At 45.9% G+C, this 19,605-nt stretch overlaps 1 protein-coding gene across 1 annotated transcript in view; it reads right to left on the reverse strand.

Moving 5' to 3' along the window:
• Window positions 1-19,369, reverse strand: part of abhd18 (abhydrolase domain containing 18) — a 72,865-nt gene extending 53,496 nt beyond the window's left edge. Inside the window, exons 1-4 of the mRNA XM_056287231.1 lie at window positions 19,296-19,369; window positions 18,585-18,693; window positions 11,785-11,869; window positions 5,103-5,203 (exon numbers count right to left, since the gene is read on the reverse strand). Coding sequence (XP_056143206.1) covers window positions 5,103-5,203; window positions 11,785-11,869; window positions 18,585-18,676 — 278 coding nt within the window. The 5' untranslated portion in view covers window positions 18,677-18,693; window positions 19,296-19,369. The remainder of the gene's footprint in view (window positions 1-5,102; window positions 5,204-11,784; window positions 11,870-18,584; window positions 18,694-19,295) is intronic.
• Between the last annotated feature and the right edge of the window lie 236 nt (window positions 19,370-19,605).

Genomic DNA, 19,605 nt, shown 5'->3' on the forward strand with positions numbered 1-19,605 from the left:
CTCCTAGCCAGCCTTTAGACGCATCCATTGAAAAATGCAAGCAGTTCCTCCGCCGCTTCATTAATAAAATAGATGACACCAGGCTCCACATTACACCTTTGACGAGAAATCTCCCCATCTGCACTGAACCCTCCGCCAGTTTGACTCATTTTTAACAAATTTCTCTGTTAGAGGGTTATCTCTCACTTTAAGCCTTCCACCTGTCAATTAGACACCATCCCCACTAGGTTTCTGAAAGCGGTTTATCAGACAGCCCACAAATTCTCTCCATTATCAACTGCTCACTGTCTACCGGTTTGTTCCCATGTAGTTTTAAACACGCAATAGTCCAACTTTTCCCGAAGAAGCCCACTCTCGACCCTCTTGTTTTAAGCAATTTTGGATCAATTTCCAATTTACCTTTTTCATCTGAAATCTTAGAAAAGTCTGTTGCTTCTCAACTAATTGCACACATGAATAATTGTAGCATCTTTGAGCAATATCAATCAAGATTCTGTGCCCACCACAGTACAGAAACAGCTCTTATTAAAGTTACCAACGACTTATGGCTTGCCGCTGACTCTGGTGCTTGTTCAATTTTAATCCAGCTAGACTTGAGTTCCACTTTTGATATGGTCAATCATGATATCCTTTTAAATCACCTGGGAAACTATGTTGGGATTAAGGACACTGCTCTTGCCTGGTTCCGATCTTACCTATCCGACAGATCTTTCTTTGTTGTAATGGGAGAATTCTCCTCATCCCCAGCCCCCCTTGCATGTGGTGTGCCCCAGGGGTCAACTCTCAATCCAATATTATTTTCCATTTACATGCTTCCCTTGGGTCAGAACACCTGTGATCATAATATTAATTTTCACTGTTATGTGGACAACACCCGACTTGATTTCCCAATTGCTGGTAGTGACATAGATGAACTTTTCTGTGTTACGGCTTTTCTCTCCGATATTAAATGCTGGATGTCACAAAAATTCCTCCTCAATGAGTCCAAATCTGAGGTCCTTTTAGTCAGTCCCCCTAATCTGACCAGCAACCTGAAAAATAATCTTGGGAACCTGTCCGCCAATGTCAAGCACGCCATCCATAATTCGGGTTTATTCTTTGACTCGGAGCTCTGTTTTGACACAAATCACCAAAGGTAGGGGTATCCGGGTAGCGTAGTGGTCTATTCCGTTGCCTACCAACACGGGGATCACCAATTCGAATCCCCGTGTTACCTCCAGCTTGGTCGGGCGTCCCTACAGACACAATTGGCCGTGTCTGCGGGTGGGAAGCCGGATGTGGGTATGTGTCCTGGTCACTGCACTAGCACCTCCTCTGGTTGGTCGAGGCACCTGTTCGGGGGGGAGGGGGAACTGGGGGAATAGCGTGATCCTCCCACGCACTACGTCCCCCTGGTGAAACTCCTCACTGTCAGGTGAAAAGAAGCAGCTGGCGACTCCACATGTATCAGAGGAGGCATGTGGTAGTCTGCAGCCCTCCCCGGATCGGCAGAGGCGGTGGAGCAGAGATCGGGATGGCTCAGAAGAGTGGGGTAATTGGAGGGGTACAATTAGGGAGAAAAAAAAGGGGGGGGGGAATCGCCAAAGGTAGTGCAGTCATGCTTTCCTCAAATCCGGAACATTGCAAAAATTAAACATTTTCTATCTCAAATGGACCTTGAAAAAGTCATCCATGCATTCATTTCGTCATGTCTGGATTATTGTAATTCCTTGTATTCAGGGCTCAGTCAAAAGTCCATCTCCTGCCTCCAGCTGTCCAAAACTCAGCAGCCAGACTGTTAACAAATTCCAAGAGACAAGAACATATCATTCCCATTCTTGCAACCCTTTAACAGCTACCTGTTAGGTATAGGATTGATTTTAAACTTTCACTACTTACTTTTAAAGCTCTACATGTGGGCGTCCAGGTAGCGTAGCGTTCTATTCCATTGTCTACCAACACAGGATCGCCAGTTTGAATCCCCGTGTTACCTCCGGCTTGGTCGGGCATCCCTACAGACACAATTGGCCTTGTCTGTGGGTGAGAAACCGGATGTGGGTACATGTCCTGGTCGCTGCACTAGCGCCTCCTCTGGTCAGTCAGGGCGCCTGTTCAGGGGTGAGGGGGAATTGGGGGGAATAGCGTGATCCTCCCACGCGCTACATCCCCCTGGTGAAACTCCTCACTGTCAGGTGAAAAGAAGCAGCTGGTGACTCCACATGTATGGGAGGAGGCATGTGGTAGTCTGCAGCCCTCCCCGGATCAGCAGAGGGGGTGGAGCAGCGACCGGGACGGCTCAGAAAATAGGGTAAATGGCCAAGTACAATTGGGGAAAAAAAAGCCCTACATGGCCTTGCTCCTACCTATATCACAGACTTACTCCCACCCCATGAGCCTAGCCACTGCCTACGCTCCTCAGGTAGGAACTGTTAACTGTTCCCTCAGCCAGCTGCGTTACAAAAGGCGACTGGGCATTTCCTGTTAGAGCCCCACCACCGTGGAACTCCCTACCTGAGGACATTAAGTTAGCAAACTCACTGCCTTCATTTAAACCACTTCCCAAAATTTTACTTTTACAGAAAGGCTTTTTAAAGTAAATCTGGTGTTGGCCAATTTCATATTTCTCTTTTATCACTTTCATTTCACTTGTTTTAATCATAACGGTTTTTTTAATCTGGTTTAATGTTCTATATTTCATTTATGTTGTTTTGTCCTGACTGTTCTGCCTTATGTGAAGCAGATCAGATCTTGTGGTCTGTGTTTTTATCCGGACTGTGTGTACTATTTCATCTTGTATTGTAAAGCACTCTGACATGGTTTTGAAAGATGCTGCATAAATAAAGTGTATCATTATTATTATTATTATTATTATTATTATTATTATAAGTTGTCAATGAAGTTTATCATTGTTATTATCATCATCATTATTATAAGTTGTAAGTGAAGCTCAGTTTTTGAGGAGTGCATGTGGAGGAAAGCGCACATGAAATGAAACGAAATATCATTTCCCCCAGCCCACAGCAGTGCAACACAAAGAGCAAAGCACACATTCTAGCTACAACAACACATATATCCAAACTACAAAAAAATGACAAAACACATACTATATCCAACATATCAAAAAAGAAAAAGAAAAAATTACTGTCCAAGAGAGCGAACACCAGGATGACTGTGAACTGCCGGTCTGCAAGGGCTAGCAGTTAGCTTAGCCTGCTCCACTTCCTTATCCTGTCAGACCACACTCGGTGTTTCCTCCTTGGGCACAGCTCCAGGCAGGGCCGTGGTCCCTGGGCCCACAGGACGCAGCAAACCACGCTCTAATCCAACATTAACTCTCCCAGCCAGACACCCCAACACAACGCCCCGCACTCCACACGACGACACCAAAAACTCTGTAAACGCTAGGCGAGGCTGCCGCCAGACCACCCTCGGTGTTATTGCAACTGCCGGTCTGCATGGGCTAGCAGTTAGCTTAGCCTGCCCCGCTTCCACGTCTTGTCAGACTGCCCTCGGTGTTTCCTCTTCAGGCGCAGCTCCAGGCAGGAGCATGGTCCCTGGGCCCACAGGAGACCAGGATCTCCCAGCCGATCCAGCACCAGCTCTCCCAGCCATCAAACGAAGACAAATTTAGATGCAGACATGGACAAAGACCCTGCATGGTACTGGGTGAGGCCGCCGCAAATGTGAATTTGTGCCGCTGTCTTCCCACACAGGTATTGGGTGAGGCAGCTGCAAACGTGAATTTGTGCTGCCATCTTCCCACACTGGAAGCGGAACCTCTGCTGAGACATTAGTGGAATTGTGCTTGTAGTGTTTGACTCTTCTTTTACCCCAGACAACGTCTGTCCAGAGCTCAGGGTTTGACCCTGCGGGGGTAGAACAGGTCTTTGGTCTTGTTCCCTGGTTTAGCCAATAGCATCCTTGATAGGGAGGAATGCTGGTTTGAACGAGGAGTCAGAGAGGCCATCTATGTGAAGAGGGAACAACCATCACTGAACCAAGACGGGGGGGGGGGGTAAGAGTACATCTGTCACCATTTTACAATGATGTGATTGCAAACATTCCCCAATCCTCTGTGAACAGTACACATGGTCATACTAACTCTAGTTAATGGTCACGCCTATTTGAATATGAAACTGATCGTTGGTTTGGGTCGTTATGCCACTGTATTGTTTATAAGGGTGGGGGTACCTGCAGTCACTGCATTGTTTATAAGGGTGGGGTACCTGCAGTCACTGTATTGTTTATAAGGGTGGGGACACCTGCAGTCACTGTATTGTTTATAAGGGTGGGACACCTGCAGTCACTGTATTGTTTATAAGGGTGGAGACACCTGCAGTCACTGTATTGTTTATAAGGGTGGGGACACCTGCAGTCACTGTATTGTTTATAAGGGTGGGGACACCTGCAGTCACTGTATTGTTTATAAGGGTGGGGACACCTGCTGTCACTGTATTGTTTATAAGGGTGGGGACACCTGCAGCCACTGTATTGTTTATAAGGGTGGGGACACCTGCAGTCACTGTATTGTTTATAAGGGTGGGGACACCTGCAGCCACTGTATTGTTTGTAAGGGTGGGGACACCTGCAGCCACTGTATTGTTTATAAGGGTGATGATGATGAAACGTTTCTGTCAATAAACGTTGTGTCCAGATGAACTGACTCAACTTTCTGTGACTTCCTTACCTGGATTATTGAGCATGCATCAAGACTTCCTGGTTCAACTTGCAGGAATTACCATCTTATTTACTCTTTGTAGGAGTAACCATCAATAAACTACCCAGCCAGCACAACTGAGGAGTTATAGATTATGAGAAATCATGTATACCGTCTAGCTGAGGCAGTACATTTTTTTGTCGTTGAAAGGACAGATTTAGGGATTGTATTCCATGCCACCATGAAGACGCCCTTATTCTGTCCAGTGGTGGTCCCATGTCCAAAATCTCCAAAATGGAGCCAGTGAGTAAAATGTTATCTTAACAGATATGTACGACGCGCAAAAACTATGAAAATAAAATCCAAATTGTAAAAAAAAAAAGCGTAATGATCCTTTAATCATTGTAAACAGAAGAGATAGTGGTAGAACAAAACATGTATGTTTTCAGTTGGGGGTTTTTCTTACCTTGCCTTTACAGCCTCGGGTGGAAGAATTCCAGGGATCAAATGTTCAAGAGGAGAAATGAGGAATCCATCATGGATCTTACAGTCACACTGGTCTTCTGTCTGGAAGAATCAACACAATACAAATACATATCAAGGCAAAGCGAGGCAACTTTATTTACACAGCCCATTACACAGCTGTGAGACGACCGCACAAAGGCGTGGTCGCCTCACAGCAAGAAGGTCCTGGGTTCGAGCCCCGGGGTAGTACAACCTTGGGGGTCGTCCCGGGTCGTCCTCTGTATGGAGTTTGCATGTTCTCCCTGTGTCTGCGTGGGTTTCCTTCAGGGGCTCCGGTTTCCTCCCACAGTCCAAAGACATGTAGGTCAGGTGACTCGGCTGTACTAAATTGTCCCAAGGTAGGAATGTGTGTGTGTGTGTGTGTGTGGGGGGGGGGGCTGTGATGGCCTGGCGGCCTGTCCAGGGTGTCTCACCACCTGCAGCCCAGTGACTGCTGGGATAGGCTCCAGCATGCCCGCCACCCTGAGAGCAGGATAAGCGGTTTGGATAATGGAGGGATGGATATTTTATTATACCAGGTAGTTCACAAATGTAGACATTCTGAGACTTGGAAAGGACGCATTAAAAGCAGAGGTAGGGAAGATGGACAATGTGTTGAAGACTACACCTGACACTCCAGCCTCCGAGCCAGCAGACAAGACTCCACGGATGGAGGCTGCAGGCACAACTAGCAGCAGCCCTGGCAGCGTCTGATGAAATCCTGGAGGAAAGCATGGTACTACCTGGTCCTGGGATCACCACAAGTGCACAAATCAAGTGCAGACCTCCTACCTCAGTGAGGAAACTATTCCACAGTGGGACAATCCCTCGTTTTACTGGAAAGCCAACCAACCTGGACCGCCATCCTTGGCAGCCAGGGCAGCTAAATGTGTCTGTGCTCCCTGCACCAGTGTAGAGAGTGAGAGGCTCTCCAGCACAGCCTCAGTTATTACTGACGTAAGAAGGAGCAGGCTGACGGCACAGACCACTGAACAGCTCATGTTGCTAAAGAAGACTCTGCCCCTCATGGTTAAGTGAGCAAACTTCACATGTTTGAGAGCTTTGTTACAGAGAAATGGCACCTGTGAAAGTGATTTGTTGTTTTATTTTTACAATTGTTAAAAGTAAAGCAGCCAGGTCACTAAGGTCAGTTTAAACTGTTTGTTAATTTTGTGTTATTTTTCTGGATTGTTATACACATTTAAATTGTGTTTTACACTGCCATGTGCACATACTAGCTGCACTGTAAGAGATAGTGTTGTATGTTTTCTTTATCATGCTGAATACTGCTGTTTAAATTGTTTTGACTTTAAACCTGTTGGTTGATTTAAGTACTGCAGTACCTGTTTTTATTTTTGCAGTGTTGAATAAAGGGTGGTAGTCTTTCATAACCAACTGTTGTTGTGGACTATGTACTGGGCAAGTATTTCTTTGTTCTCCATTTGAGTGAGATGTTTTAGGTGGGTAATTGGCTATCATAAGCAACGTGCTTCCATGTATTTTATTATCATTATTATTATCATTAATAGTTTATTATCATCATTATTATTATTATCGTCATTATTATTATTGTTGGTACAGGCACGTGGCTGGCGTGACAGAGGAAGCTGCAGAGAACAGGAAGAGATGGAAACAGATGACCCGCTGTGGCGACCCCTAACGGGAGTGGCTGAAAGTAGTAGCAGTAGTGGTAGTAGAACAAGAGTAAAACAAAATATCAGACTGGTATCGGTATCGGCCGACAGCCAAAGCTGTAGTATCGGTCTCGGAAGTGAAAAAGTGGTGTGGCGACATCTCTAGAGAAAACCATAAAGTTACAGGTCTTAATGTCCCGCTGGAAAGACATCCTGCTCGCAACTTCATCCAGCTTGTTGTCCAGAGACAGAACATTCGCTAGAAGAATGCTTGAGAGAGGGCAGACCGGTTTCCATGTTGCCTCAGCCAGACCAGTCCTTCCCATGTCCCCGCTTTCTGCACTGGCCGTGCTTCCCAGGTACTGTTTCAGGCAGCCTGAACAATGGACAGTCTGGGATTACTGTTATTGTTTTTCTCGATGTGAAATCTGAATCTATCGTATTTAACATATCGTATTTTTGTCCAGTAGTGTGTGTCTGTCATAGCTAGTGAAAGCCAAAGCGGATTTTACAGAAACACTCAAAAAAACCAGTAAACAGACACTCACATTCCAGCTAACAAACTTAATGCCGTTGTGGCTGAGTAAAGGATGATAGAAAAATAAGGGTGTGAGTGGTCTAGAGAGAAAAATAAGAGTGGAAGAGATGGTAACCCGAGACCCACTTCATTAGTCTAGGTAGGATTGGCGTAGTTCCCTTGTAGCAAAGGAAAGTGTTCTTCTCCTGTACCTTTGTTTCTGCTGTATAATGATAACACTGCGGGCATACATACTATGTACACACAGAACAGACAGATAAGCGTGGATAGACAGAACATTATGACAGACAAAAAGACCAAGATGAACACTGTAAAGTCAAACATACCGTGGGACAGTGAACAGAGTGAGAGAGAGGTTTGGAGGAAAGGGTTGGAAAGTAGAAATGTTGGGAGGGTGAGCAATATTTACAATCCTGACAGTTATTTGTTATCTACAACTATAGCTATCAAAACAACCATGGCATGGTGGAGGTATCACAGAATAACTGACTGTGTATAGTTTGTCCACTACCAGCGATTTACCCCATTTACCCTTCTGCCTGTCCTCTTTCTGAATGGGGTAGAGGACCTTCCATGTCTTGTTGATCTCCCATGGAAATGGGTCATTAAGTCCAAACATGGCTCCCTTCAGCTCCTGTCCTCTGCTCTTGACCAGATCCTTCTGCTAGAAATGCTCAGATTTGGCAATAAGGGACCGGGCTCGGACTCCCATGCGGTTTCCCCGTTGATGGACCAGGTGGAAGGTGATCTGGTTCACGGTGTCGATTGGGACTTTCAGTGCCGAGAGGAGGATGCTTTTCACCATGTTCTCTGGGCTCTGTGTGGTGCTCTTGGGGATCCCAGAGAAAATGAGGTTGTCACACATGCTTCTCGTTTGTACATCCAGGATTGACTCTTTCATCAATTTATTTTCTTTTTTTAATTACTTTCAGGAGACTACTAAGTGGTTTTAAGTAGGGCACTGTCTTTTTGTAGTTTACTGAACACAAGGTGCATGAAGTCCAGGCTGGCTTTCAATTCAATTACATCATGGTGTAATGTACCAAGCATGTCCAGCTTATTGTCGATGGAAGCCAGGACACTTACCTCTACATCAGTGGTCAGTAGGTCATCTGTGTCGGTGGCTGAGTTTGCCTTCTTTCTTTTAGCCGATTTGCTGGAGTCATCCTCCATTGTGTACCGGTTATAGTAGTGATCAATATATCACAATTTACAATGACAATTTACAACTTAATTTAGCAGACACCTTTATCCAAAGTGACGTACATCTGAGAGCTGATACAACACAAGCAAGGATCTAGTAGGCAGGAGAGAACAATATGAGTAAGTGCCATAAAGCTAAGTTTGAGTGCGATAGGACACAGGTGACAAATGTCAATGCATAGAAGCAGATTTTTTTTCTTTCTTTTTTTAATTTTTTTTTTATTCTTCAGCTCATGAAGTGCAGAGGTGTTCGAAAGAGCTGGGTCTTTAGCCTTTTCTTAAAGATTGAGAGGGACTCTGCCGATCAAACAGTGTTTGGTAACTCATTCCACCACTGTGGAACTACAGAAGAGAAGAGTCTAGCGAGCGACTCAGGGCCCTGTTGAATGGTAGTACCTGGTGCCTTTCACTGGCAGAGCCTAGGGAGCGGGAGTGAGCATAGACCTGAATGAGGGAGTTCAGGTAGGAGGGAGCTGTTTTGGTTGCTGTTTTGTAAGCGAGTGTCAGGGTTTCGAATTTGATGCGGGCAGTGACAGGGAGCCAGTGGAGGGTTATGAACAGCAGGGTGACGGGCTCTTTTCGGCTGGTTGAAGACCAGATGTGGCACTGCGTTCTGAATCATCTGCAGAGGTTTGAACATTGATGCGAGGAGGCATGCCAGTAAGGAGTTGCAGTAGTCCATACATGATATTATGATAGCCTGTATCAGGAATGTGCTGCATGCTCAGACAGGTAGGGTCTGATCTTCCTGATGTTGTATAGGGCAAGTCAACACAACCGTTTCAATGTTATATCCTTCTCTCACTCTGATGTGTGACTGTTTTCTCTTGTCTCTTCTCCCACATATATGAACGGTGTGATGTGAGTCTCCCCTGTGTGCATGTGTAGTCTGTCCTTCTGTCAGGTCTCTATGGTGATGGTGGTCGCATGGCTCAGGTCCTAGGCCAGGGGTGAGCAACATGATCCAGAAAGGGCCGGTGTGGGTGAAGGTCTTTGTTCCAACCAAACAGTTACACACCTTCTGGATCATGTTGCCCATCCCTGTCCTAGGCTGTTGCGGTGGTAATGAAATGACAAATAAAGTGTTCCTGTTTCCTGGTATCTGGACACTGCTTGGCATTCTCCTCATCATATTCTCCATATATCTTATAATTCCATTATAATTTTGTTATCCTCTTTCAATGTTAATCTGTGAATTGTGTACACACAACATCCATTGCACGCTGTCCATCTTGGGATAGAGATCCTCCTCTGTTGCTCTCCCTGAGGTTTCTTATTTTTTCTCCCTGTGAAAGATTTTTTTTTAGGGAGTTGTTCCTTAGCCGATGCGACAATCTAGGCACAGGACGTTGTATTGCTGTAACGCCCACTGAGGCAAATTCATAATTTGTGATAATAGGCTATACAAATAAATTAAAATAAATTGACCGAACAACTGATGCCACATGAACCTTAAAGGTTAGTTGGTCATCAATCAAAGTCTGCCCAAGTTTTGGGCAGACTTTGTGGGCATGAGTTGGGTTGATTTGAGCTGGATACTGATCTCTTGTTGTAAAGAGGGACTGGCTGTGATAACAAGGCGCTTGATCTTAGAGAGTAAGTTAAAGGTGACGTCCTTTCATCCATGCTGATATATTGGCAAGGCATGATGAAATCCGAGCCGAGACTTATGTCTTCCAGAGGGAACAACAGGAAGAGCTGGGTATCGTCAGCATAGCAGTGGTGTGAGAAACCATGGGAGCGGATGATTGCACCAAGTTAGGTGGTGTATATTGAGAAGAGGAAGGGATCGAACACTAATCCTTGAGGAACCCCTGTGGAAAAGCTGCGCTGTTTGGCCACTTCTCTGCTCCAAGATACTCTAAAATATCTCCCTGAGGAAGGACATGAACTAACAATATTCCCCAAGGTCCTTGACTCTGGTGTATATGGTATAAAGTCCCGTGGGGTGGGGCATTCGGGTAGCGTGACAGTGTATTACATTGCCTACCAACACAGGGATCGCCGGTTTGAATCCCCGTGTTACTTCCGGCTTGGTCAGGTGTCCCTACAGACATGATTGGCCGTGTCTGCGGGTGGGAAGCCGGATGTGGGTATGTGTCCTGGTCGCTGCACTAGTGCATCCTCTGGTCAGTTGGGGCGCCTGTTTGGGGGCGGAGGGGTAACTGGGGGAGTAGTGTGATCCTCCCACGTGCCACGTCCCTGTGGTTAAACTCCTCACTGTCAGTTGAAAAGAAGCGGCTGGCAACTCCGCATGTATTGGAGCAGACATGTGGTAGTCTGCAGCCCTCCCCGGATCGGCAGAGGGGGTGGAGCAGCGACCGGGATGGATTGGAAGAGTGGGGTGATTGGCCAAGTACAATTGGGAGAAAGGGGGGGGGGTCCCATGGGATGACAAAGTAATTTCGGGGCAGGTTCTTTTTATTTTATTTTTAATTATTAGTTTCTTATCTTTATCTGAGACGGAGGGGATTGTCAGTGTTTAGATCTTGCAGCTGGGTGCCGCCATGTTGGAGCTATCACAGCATGCTCGTCTCTCACGGTCCTGTTCATCCTCACCAGTATTAAACCTTTTGTTACCCATTTCTCCTGTGTCTGTGTCTGTGTCTGCACTTGGGTCCTCTAGTCCTGCATCTCCATGACAGCATAGCTGATTCACTTAGCTGATCTATGCACTGAAGATATTCAGAAATTTGAGAACTCTTGCATTACACTATGAGAGTCTGTGTTTGTGTTTGTGTGTGTGTGTGTGTGTGTGTGTGTGGGGGGGGGGGGTGTTTAAGTTCTCACAAAAAAAAAAAAGAGTTCCACGGTTCTGTGAACAGATGTTATTCCTGATCTTGCATTGAAATCCATTGAGTAAATCTCCTTGAGCAAGTAAGTTTCAGTTAACTGAAGCCTAACATTAAATCACAGGAAATTCTATTGACATGGTTTATATAGATATGAGCCTCCCGCATGTGAAACGAAGATTATAAATGTGTTCAATTTTATTGACTAATTTTTGGACATTTTTTCCAATTTTTTATATATAAAAAAAAATAGTCCCTTGTGCCTAACAGCTACGTTTAGTATGACATGAAAAACCCACTTCTCCCATGGTTTGATAATTTTGAACATTTCATCAGATTTGTTTTCTGGCAAGCTCGGAGAACATACAGACTAAAGGGAATCAAAAAATTCTGTTATGGACTTGAATGGGTTAAGAATAAAACAGAAATGGAAAAGGAAAATCTAGATCTACAGACACAAATGAGGAGTTTCAGTACCTTATCAATGTAAACAGGATAGTCAGTGGGCACCAGATCCTTACATCGCTCCCTGTCTCCAATGATCTTCCGGAACTCAAAAATTCTGCAGAACAAAAGATGGCATGATAGCATGAAATGTCGTGACAGAATCAAATTCTTATACTGATCTAGCTCTACGGTTACTACACAAAACATCTGGTGACCTGCTGTTTTTGTTGATGTGACTGACAGTCATACTGGACATTTATTTCTGTTGTATGATTTTCCTCATCAAAGGAATACATAAGTGTAGGCGAGTAGGCAAGTGGAAAAGTTTTCAAGCCAGAAGAACAGTACGCATGACATGGAGTTAAAGCAGTATTTTGCGCTGCTGGTTTCAGGGATTGAACTAAATCTGGCGGGTAACCCTCTTGATCAACTGTAATCCTATATTTTTCCGTCTCAGGTTCAGGTGAATGACCCATGTACTTTGTCTGAAATCCCAAAATCCTATATGGCAAATTTAAAATGAAATATAGCCACAAGCAGAAATTGATGGTGCAAGCCCCTTAGGCAAGGCAAGGCAAATTCACTTATATAGCACATTTCAGCATCAAGGTAATTCACTGCTTTACATAAAACTTAAAGGGCATTAAAAAAAAGCAACATAAAGCAATAAAAAGACATTTAAAAACAAATAAAAAGAGTAAAGGTTACATTGCAGTGCAAGATGATAATCAAAAGCTTCAAGTTTTATTTAATAAAAGGCAGCGGCAAATAGGAAAGTCTTCAGCCATGATTTAAAGAACTGAGAGTTGCAGCAGACCTGTGGTTTTCCAGGAGTTTGTTCCAGATATGTGGTGCATAAAAACTGAAAGCTGCCTCTCTATGTTTAATCTTGACTTTGGGGACAGAAAGCAGACCTGTCCCAGATGATCTGAGAGGTCTGGATGGTTCATAGTGTAGCAGAAGTTCAAATATTATTTTGGCCCTAAACCATTCAGTGCTTTATAAACCAAGAGCAGAGTTTCAAAATTAAGTCTGATGGACAGGAAGGCAGTTTAATGACCTCAGAACTGGAGTGATGTGATACACTTTTTTGGTCTTGGTAAGGACTCGAGCAGCAGCGTTCTGAATCCGCTGCAGCCATTTGACTGATTTTTTTTAGAGAGAACTGTGAAAACACCATTAAAGTAGTGGAGTCAACTGAAGATAAACATATGGACAGGTTTTTCCAAATCCTGCTGAGACATAAATCCTTTAATTCTTGTCTTAATGTGGCTATCTAAATTCAGGTCTGAGTCCATGACTACACCAAGATTTCTGGTTTGGTTTGTGGTTTTTAACATTACCGATTGTAGCTGAGCACTGACTTTTAATTGGTCTTCCTTGGCTTCCAGACAGTTACTTCAGTTTTATCTTTAACTGAAGAAAATTCTGAGACATCTAATCGTTTGTTCAATGCACTTACTCAGTGCTTGTATAGGATTATAACCCCCTGGTGATATTGTTGTGTAAATCTGTGTGTCATCTGCATAATTATGGTAACATATTTTGTTGTTTTCCATAATCTGAACTAGTGGGAGCATATTCCTTCTGTTATACCAAGTCCAGTTGCACTTGATTCAACTCCTTTGGATAACCATGACCTGGATGAATGAGAACATTCACAGACATTCCTTCTGTTAAACAGAAGACAACCAGTACGGGTGTTCATGCCTTCATTGAAATCCAACCATCCCGGGTCTGATGGAAACTCTGCAAGGTTCTACACGAGGAGTACTCTCCATACACTGATGAGATAACAGTGACCATCAGCGCCATCCAGATCAGGCATAAAAGGACAGAACTTCCACGAGAGTATTATAGGCAGTTAAGAAATGCTTACTTCCAAGGCAGTAATGCGGCAGGCCTGGAAGAAGACAGGAGTTTCAAATCCCTTTTCCTGCACAACCTCCACCCCTGTGTACACTCATGTCACATTTACATGTCGACAGGGTAAATACACAATGCAGGAAATTAGGAAGATGGTCCAGATGACATGGGAGACAGTTGTGCGCCAAACTGATACACTGGACAAGGAGGCCAGAATGCTCAACATACAGTCTCTAGGTAGTGCTTCGTTAGAACTAAGGGGCTGTGAGGTGTTGTCAGAGGGTTCAACAGGGAAAGGCACCGCCTAAAACTGCTATCCACAAAGCCACCACCAGGGTGGGTGGAGGAGTCATCAAGGTGATCCTAAGAGAGCCAGTAGCCTCAACTATGAGTCGAGCAAGCCAGGTGGCTGCTACCCACGCAGGGAACAGACCCAACAAGAGAAGGGTAGCTGGCAACAGGTCCATTACCCTTGCAACTCACACAGAGATTGTTTCAATAAGAGACCGAATAATCAGTTCAGCCGTGCCCGTCAACGGGGATGTAAGGGTAGGGATACCAAATCAGGGCAGTTCTCTAAGAACTAATTGGAAACACTGAAAGAATTTGTGGCTGACACTGTTAAGGAGCAGCTTGCCATCGCACCTGATCACGCCCCAAAAGACCGGGAGGACCACCCAAAAAAGGGTGACAAGGGTCCTCTGCTCACATGACTAAGCCGAAATCCCTCTCCATCTCCACCAAGGGTCTACTTTGTTGGCTGAGGAGAAGACCCAGGCAAAGCACAGAACACCAACCCAGGGGCCGAGCCTCCCCCCTGGTGGTGAGACCAAGCACTCACAGTGCACCCCTTTTGCAGTTCTTAGGTGACCTTGTGCGGAAAGGTAATGCAAAGCATATCTACACCACGGTGCTTTCTGAAGGTAGCGTAAACATCCAAGTCCTGTTAGACACAGGGTCTGATATTAGCCTCACGGGTGCAAATATCTTTGCTGAAGTTCCACAAGCAATGCTTTCTTCAGGCAAGCCAATCAGAAGAAAGACTTGCAACATCGACCATGTCAGTTATACCCAGAACTGGGCGCCTGTCACAAAACAAGCATGGTTAGAGCTCACCTTCCAGGGGATGTCTCTGAGCAGCCCTGTTCACATCTGTCCATTTGACATGGAGCTGCTGCCCCTCCAACAAGATCTGCTGGACAGGCTTGGCTCCACTCATCAATTGCCACTGCAGGCAGCTCTGGGCCCAACTTGCTGCTCCGAAGCCCGCCAAACCAACAGCACGTAAACAAGTTATTTGTGACAGAATTGCTTCCCATCAGGAGCAGCAGAGCCCTCTGAGGGCCCATGTTACCGCCCCGCTTGACATCTGGCCTTCTGACATTGAATCCAGCCTTGAGACACCAGCAATGCAGAGTTCTCCTTCCATTCAGCAACCAGCACCCACTGGTGGCCAACTTTCATTGAAGGACCATGAGTCTTTCCTTTGCTCCCAGGGGAACTCAGAACAAGTGTTGTACTGCCCCCTTTTATCCAGTGATGTCAGAGTCAACGGAATGGCGGTTAAGGCTGCAGTCTATTCATGGACAGGATCTCAAGGTGCAGCCAAGGTGAGGAGAAAATCTGTTTTGGGAACTTCAGACTTGAATCTCTGCTCTTTGCAGATGATGTGGTTTTGTTGGCTTCATCAGAACGCGACCTCCAGCACGCATTGGGGCAGTTTGCAGCTGAGTGTGAAATGGCCGGGATGAGAGTCAGCAGCTCCAGCTCTGAGGCCATGTTCTCTACTGGAAAAAGGTGGATTGCTCCCTCCCGGTTGGGGATGAGTTGTTACCTCAAGTGAAGGAGTTCAAGTATCTCGGGGTCTTGTTCACAAGTGAGGGTAGGATGGAGCGGGAGATTGACAGGCGGATTGGTGCAGCATCAGCAGTAATGCGGACGTTGTACCAGACCATTGTGGTGAAGAGGGAGCTGAGCTGAAAGTCAAAGCTCTCAATTTGCCAGTCAATCTTCGTTCCAACTCTCACCTATGGTCATGAAATTTGGGTAGTGACAGAAAGGGTGAGATTGCGGATACAAGCAGCTGAAGTGAGTTTCCTCCATAGGGTGTCTGGGCTCCATAGGGTGAGGAGCCAGGACATCCGGAGGGTGTCCGACCTGCTCCTTTGTGTCGAGAGGAGCCAGTTGAGGTGGTTCGGGCATCTGATTAGGATGCCTCCTGGGCACTTTCCTTTAGAGGTTTTCCGGGCATGGCCAACTGGGAGGAGACCCCGGGGTAGACCCAGAACTCGCTGGAGGGACTACATGTCCAATCTGGCCTGGGAACGCCTTGAGATTCCCCAGGAGGAGCTGGAGGGCGTTGCTGGGGAGAGGGACATCTGGAGTGCCCTACTTAGCTTGCTGCCACCGCGACCCGACCCCGGAGAAGCGGCTGATGATGAGATGACATGAGAGAAGTTATAAATTATATATCAGTGCACCGCATGCCGTAGCCTGTAATCCCACCTGTGTTATGGTTTACTGTCGTATCTGGGCACCTGTTAAATTCCTGCTCATGCGCAGTGTCTTGTTTACATAGAAATGAAAGGTGTAGCTGGGGCCATCTGTGAACACATTCAGAGAAAACAACAATGTCCAAGTTGTTTGTTACGATGAGTTGTGTAGGCCAAATGAAGGATACAGCTCCGTGACCTGGTTAAACTGTGTTTTGGAATACAATGGAGTTCAATGGCTTGCATAATGTCGCCATTTCTGATGGTGCTTACAACACAGCTGCTGGTGAGTAAGAGAAAATCATTGTTGCTTTCAATCTTCTCATAGACCATGTCAACAATACAAAAATATACCCTTTAATTAATACATTGTTATCTTATCCGTCTGGACCATGGAGTCGGGTTACATAATATTAAATGGTTGGAGACATGCTCCAGTCTCTGTAAACTGCTGCTGAAAATGTTTGATTAAGTCGCACAAACACGGGTCCAGCAGCAAACAAGTATTTGTTTTATCTTATTTGTATAGCCCAATATCACAAATTACAAATTTGCCTCAAGGGGCTTAAAAGGACAAATTGGAAATAATGGCCTCTCTAGTAACAGCCCATCTCAAATAAAGGCCTGGCTCTCGTAGGTTGAAGTAAATAATTGAATGTTTTACAAACCCCAATTCCAATGAAGTTGGGATGTTATGTAAAACGTGAATAAAAACAGAATACAATGATTTGCAAATCCTTTTCCACCTATATCGAATTGAATACACTACAAAGACAAGATATTTAATGTTCAAACTGATAAACTTTATTGTTTTTTGCAAATATTCACTCATTTTGAATTTGATGCCTGTAACACGTTCCAAAGAAGCTGGGACAGGGACAACAAAAGACTGGGTGGGTGAGGACTGCTCAAAAAACACCTGTGTGGAACATTCCACAGGTGAACAGGTTAACTGGAAACAGGTGAGTGTCATGATTGGGTATAAAAGGAGCATCCCCGAAAGGCTCAGTCGTTCACAAGCAAGGATGGGGCGAGGGTCACCACTTTGGGAACAACTGCGTGAGCAAATAGTCCAACAGTTTAAGAACAACGTTTCTCAATGTACAACTGCAAGGAATTTAGGGATCTCATCATCTCCAGTCCATAATATCATCACAAGATTCAGAAAATCCGGAGAAATCTCTGCACGTAAGTGGCAAGGCCCAAAACCAACACTGAATACCCGTGACCTTCGACCCCTCAGGCGGCACTGCATTAAAAACCGACATCACTGTGTAAAGGATATGACCACGTGGGCTCAGGAGCACTTGGGGAAACCATCGTCAGTTAACACAGTTCGTCGCTACGTCTACAAGTGCAAGTTAAAACTCTACCATGCAAAGCCAAAGTCAGATATCAACACCACCCAGAAACGCCACCGGCTTCTCTGGGCCCGAGCTCATCTGATATGGACTGACGCAAAGTGGACAAGTGTGCTGTGGTCTGACGAGTCCACATTTCACATTGTTTTTGGAAATCATGGGCGTCGTGTCCTCCGAGCTAAAGAGGAAAAGGACCATCCAGATTGTTATCAGCGCAGAGTCCAAAAGCCATCATGTGTGATGGTATGGGGGGGTGTTAGTGCCCATGGCATCATGGGTAACTTGCACATCTGTGAAGGCACCATTAATGCTGGAAGGTACATACAGGTTTTGGAGCAACATATGCTGCCATCCAAGCGACGTCTTTTTCAGGGACGTCCCTGCTTATTTCAGCAAGACAATGCCAAGCCACATCCTGCACGTGTTACACCAGCGGGGCTTCGTAGTAAAAGAGTGCGGGTACTCGACTGGCCTGCCTGCAGTCCAGACTGTCTCCCATTGAAAATATGTGGTGCATCATGAAGCGCAAAATACGACAATGGAGCACCTGGACTGTTGAGCAACTGAAGTCGTACATCAAGCAAGAATGGGAAAGAATTCCACCTACAAAGCTTCAACAGTTAGTGTCCTCAGTTCCCAAACGCTTATTGTTGTTAAAAGGAAAGGTGATGTAACACAGTGGTGAACATGCCCCTGTCCCAGCTTCTTTGGAACGTGTTGCAGGCATCAAATTCAAAATGAGTGAATATTTGCAGAAAACAATAAAGTTTATCAGTTTGAACATTAAATATCTTGTCTTTGTAGTGTATTCAATTGGATATAGGTGGAAAAGGATTTGCAAATCATTGCATTCTGTTTTATTTACGTTTTACACAACATCCCAACTTCACTGGAACTGGGGTTTGTAATTACAAAAAAATTAACAGTTCTTAAGTGTGTAAAAAGCAATGGTTCTAGAGCACCTATCAAATCAGAAGTTACAAGATGCTGACTGTGTATGTGCGCGTGTATGTGTGCGTGTGCGCGCGCGTGTGTCTGTGTGTGAGTTTGGGAACAAGCAAAATACACACATAGCGTTGTTTGTGTGGTCGTGTGCGTTTGTGTGGTGCACCTTTTGAGGTCTTCGGGTTTCCCCCATCCTTGTATGAAGAGCCTGGTGAGGAGCAGCCTCCGGTAGAACACATCCAGCCTGCTTACACCCATGGACGAGCAGCTCGCATCTGCACATGCAAACACAACACATCGTCTTCCACAGTCCAGCCACTTCGCACCTCCTGCGCACGCAGGTCCGTCCAGACAACAACACACAACACGTCAGAAGTGTCCCACAGGCAGACGAGAGCAGGGTAACGGAACAGGTGCGGGGCGATCCAGGACTACACATACACACACACACACACACACACACGATTCAACATGAAGCGTTTAGTAAAACAGTAAAGCTACAGGTGCAACACTTGCACCGGGAGAAGGTGGCCATGCCGCCAGTGGCTCGTCTCGTTACCAGTAGCACACTTCCCCACCGCGATGGCGCCGAGAGCAACGTCTCAATCAAGTCAGTGTAGGGAGGTGACGCCGAGACGACGCGGCTCAGCGGCATGGACGTGACATGTCAAGACGTGTAACGCTGTCATGACCACGATGTAAACCACTGAAAGACGGACCACGTCGTGGTCCTGCTGAGGACAAGTGACGCGGTCTCTTGTGAGAAACCAAGTAGTCCCAGGGAGCCTCCCCCCCTCCTCCCCCGTTGTGCTGTGGTATCACGACTTCACAGTGACAGAAACAGGCGTACTTTCAGAGACCTTGAGCTGGACTGTACCTCAAAGTCGCCCTTTGGGAACTCTGGTCTTCCAGCTCTGACCACTGGGGAACCTCGGGCTGTCTGTCGGGCGCCTCGGGCGGAGTATCCCAAAGTTCCATGCGCGTTCTCTCGCGAGGCCATGCTGGCATCGCGCGCGCGTTAGGCAGTAGGGTCCCGGAAGCGATATTATGAACCCTACATAGCCCTCGCCAAAATCCCGTACCCTGTCCCAAATCTCGCGAACGGACGCCGGATTTCCGCTGCGTTGCTAAGGAAACAATCAACTATCAACTCGGTGCGAAGCAAAGCTAACGTTAGCTACCTTCAA

Source organism: Lampris incognitus, chromosome 1 (assembly GCF_029633865.1).
Source record: "Lampris incognitus isolate fLamInc1 chromosome 1, fLamInc1.hap2, whole genome shotgun sequence".
NCBI lineage: Eukaryota > Metazoa > Chordata > Actinopteri > Lampriformes > Lampridae > Lampris > Lampris incognitus.